The sequence below is a fragment of the Amblyomma mixtum genome, chromosome 3, assembly GCF_055824585.1.
Source record: "Amblyomma mixtum isolate Tamu chromosome 3, ASM5582458v1, whole genome shotgun sequence".
NCBI lineage: Eukaryota > Metazoa > Arthropoda > Arachnida > Ixodida > Ixodidae > Amblyomma > Amblyomma mixtum.
Genome location: NC_143014.1, coordinates 249,233,623 through 249,236,371, shown reverse-complemented (window position 1 = coordinate 249,236,371; position 2,749 = coordinate 249,233,623). Strand labels below are relative to the sequence as shown.

Genomic DNA, 2,749 nt, shown 5'->3' with positions numbered 1-2,749 from the left:
TCCGTCTCCGGCTCGGCGGGGCCGAGAAAAAGCGGAAAAAGCTGCAGGGCCAGTTGGGCCTTCTCCCCTTCGGCGCTTGTTTGTTGTCCCTCGTGCCCTCGCGCCTCCTCCTTGTTTTCTCCTCCCAGCGAAGATGGGGGGATGCGTTGGGAAGCTCAGCGCATCGAGCTGGTCGGCGTGCTTGTTCCCCCCCCAGCCGATTCGCAGCCACGGTCGTTCCGAGGTGGTTTCGACCCGGCTGATGCGAGCGCCGATTAGGAGCAGACTGACTCGGAGGCGGCGGACGTGGGAAACGGGCCGGGCACCTGTGGCCAGTGGCCAGCGGAGCCAGTGGCATGCCTATTCCGCTTCCTGCGCAAACAAGCGCTACCGGCAATTTGGGAGCAGAAGCAGCAGGTTTCGCCTCTCCTCGGGCCCTCCCCCTCTCTCTTTTTTTCCCCCGTTTGTACATAAGCGTGCATCTTAGCGAGCGCCGAACTTGGCGCCAGTAATTGAAAGCGTTCGCACCTGGTGTTACCATTCCCATTTGTCGTGTGCGACGTAATGTGCCATGTTGAAATAAGCGTTGGCGTAGCACCACTGATATAACTTTTGAACGTTCGAAACAAATGCACGACGATGTCATGTTTCCCGCTAGTGTTTTTTGGCCTTCCTGTCGCTCTTCCTCTCGCAGTTGAAGCTATAGCGGGAGTTTCCCACGCTGAAAACGCTGAAGAGAGGCTGTCATCGAGCTAAAGTGCTAGGTTATCTTGCTCGACTTTTCGGCAGTGTGCGGCCCCAAAACAAACTATATTGCAGTGCAGCAAAGGCACATGCAGTCGTGCTACAGGTTTCTGTTCCTGCTTGATTTATATATACCGCTGTGAGCGAATACTACGAACAACATCCGGTTGTGGGATGATTGCAGGAATGAGCCGACTAAAACGATGTCACCTTGCTGGGAAAAGTTTTCGTAGAGCTTGCTGTAGGCATTGTCCGCAACTACACTGTCGAAGTTCGTCCAAAGTTAGTCCCCAGGGTTAGTCATTAGGGCTGTGAGTTTCATAGTCTGTCATAAATACTACGGAAAACAGTCTGCGTCATCACGATGGCAACCGTTTTTGTTATACGAGAAAACAACTTAACTGTGCTCTTATGTTAGCACTACATCGCTCGGAGAGAATGTGCTACTAATGGAACACTTATTATTCAACGAAAGACCTATTTCCAGGCAACAAATAAAGACGTACGACATTTCAGAAAACTGAGGTGCGAAATCGGGAATGTAGAAGCACAGAAAAACACCAACGGCCTTGCACAGACTAAGCTTGCTTCAGACAGCAACTGGCTTTACAAAGTGAGAGATCTTTGCATGATCCATATGTATCAGCAGCGCGAACACAACAGAGGAAGAAGGTGAAGAAGGTAAAGAGCGCTGATTTTTTTTTTTTTGGCAAGAAAAAAAATCAAAGTTTATTAAAAAAAAAAAACAGTTGTAACAATGGCACATGCAAGCTGCCACACACTTGCCTATGGCCTCTAGGCAGAAGCAGCAAAAGGTTCTCACTGACGGGCCTGACTGCAGAGACCAATCCAAACATCTGCGCCATCTTTGTGCAATCACGTCAACTTGATAAACAAATGTTCGACATTCGAAAACAAGTCGCGTATGCGCAGCAGAACAACTGGCTAGTTAAATTCGCACCACTTCTCCCAAGTCTTTAGCATCTCGAGGCAAAATTTCTTGGAAGTCGTCTCAACTTCAAAGCGTTTCTGCTCAGATCGGCAGATTTGTTCCTGCAGGCTCTCGATAATCACGTTCGACTGGCTCAGCTGTTCCCTGAGACGCGCAATCTCTTCATCCTTCTTCCGAAGCGCCTCCGCAGCATCCTGGGGCTCTGCCGCACTACCTCCAGTGCTGGGTGTTGCTACTTGGCCAGGGCATTCGGCGACAGGACGACACTCTTCGTGAGGACGGACACGAGGCACTACGGTTGGAAGAAGCCTGCGGCCTCGCTTGAGAGTCCGGGAGAAGTCGTCGTTTTGGAAATGCCTTGAACAGATTCGCACCTTTTTTAACTTTCGTGGCAGCTCCTGTCCTAGCGCAGCCAACCACAGCTTGCGACGGCGGGGGTTCTTTGGCAGGGAATGGTAAGATACCTTGTTGCCGTAAGAGTCCACGTTCCCTCGTTGCTGGCACGAAGACAAGCAGCACTCAGATTCCATGATAGCCTCTAGTCGGCAATAAAACCCAAGTTACAGGTCAGCGTCACGCAAACACATGAACTCACGGACGCGGTCGAAAAGAGGCCGACGCGACGGTCACAGCCACAGCGGAGTCACATGTAGGGGCCCCTGGAGCAATGGAATACCCAGCGCTCTTTACTTCTTCACCTTCTACAGCGCTCTTTACCTTCTTCACCTTCTTCTTCCTCTGTTGTGTTCGCGCTGCTGATACATATCGATCGCAACCAACTAGCCCGACAGATGGTGTTATGGTCTTTGCATGAGCGCCGTTTATGTAAGCTAAATTTGAATGCAACTGTAGCTCAGAAGCGTGGTGTTCATGTTAACGCGCGTCGCACTTTGTAACACGCCTCGCTTGCTATAATAAAACTCATTTACAAAAAGCCTAACAAGGAATACGAGTGGTGTTTGGGCAGGACACGTTTATCCGTAATGGGGCATCGGATGTCACCACGGATTAAACGCCATCAGTTCACAGTCTGGTAGAGTGGACACTGCAAGCACAATATCGAACATTCTAAAG

The 2,749-nt window shown here is 50.6% G+C and overlaps 1 protein-coding gene across 1 annotated transcript; it reads right to left on the bottom strand.

Moving 5' to 3' along the window:
- Window positions 1-1,668: 1,668 nt before the first annotated feature.
- On the bottom strand, window positions 1,669-2,205 carry LOC149354287 (uncharacterized). Its single transcript, XM_089575953.1, has one exon. It carries the CDS (start codon window positions 2,203-2,205, stop codon window positions 1,669-1,671), a length of 537 nt encoding a protein of 178 aa, XP_089432079.1.
- Between the last annotated feature and the right edge of the window lie 544 nt (window positions 2,206-2,749).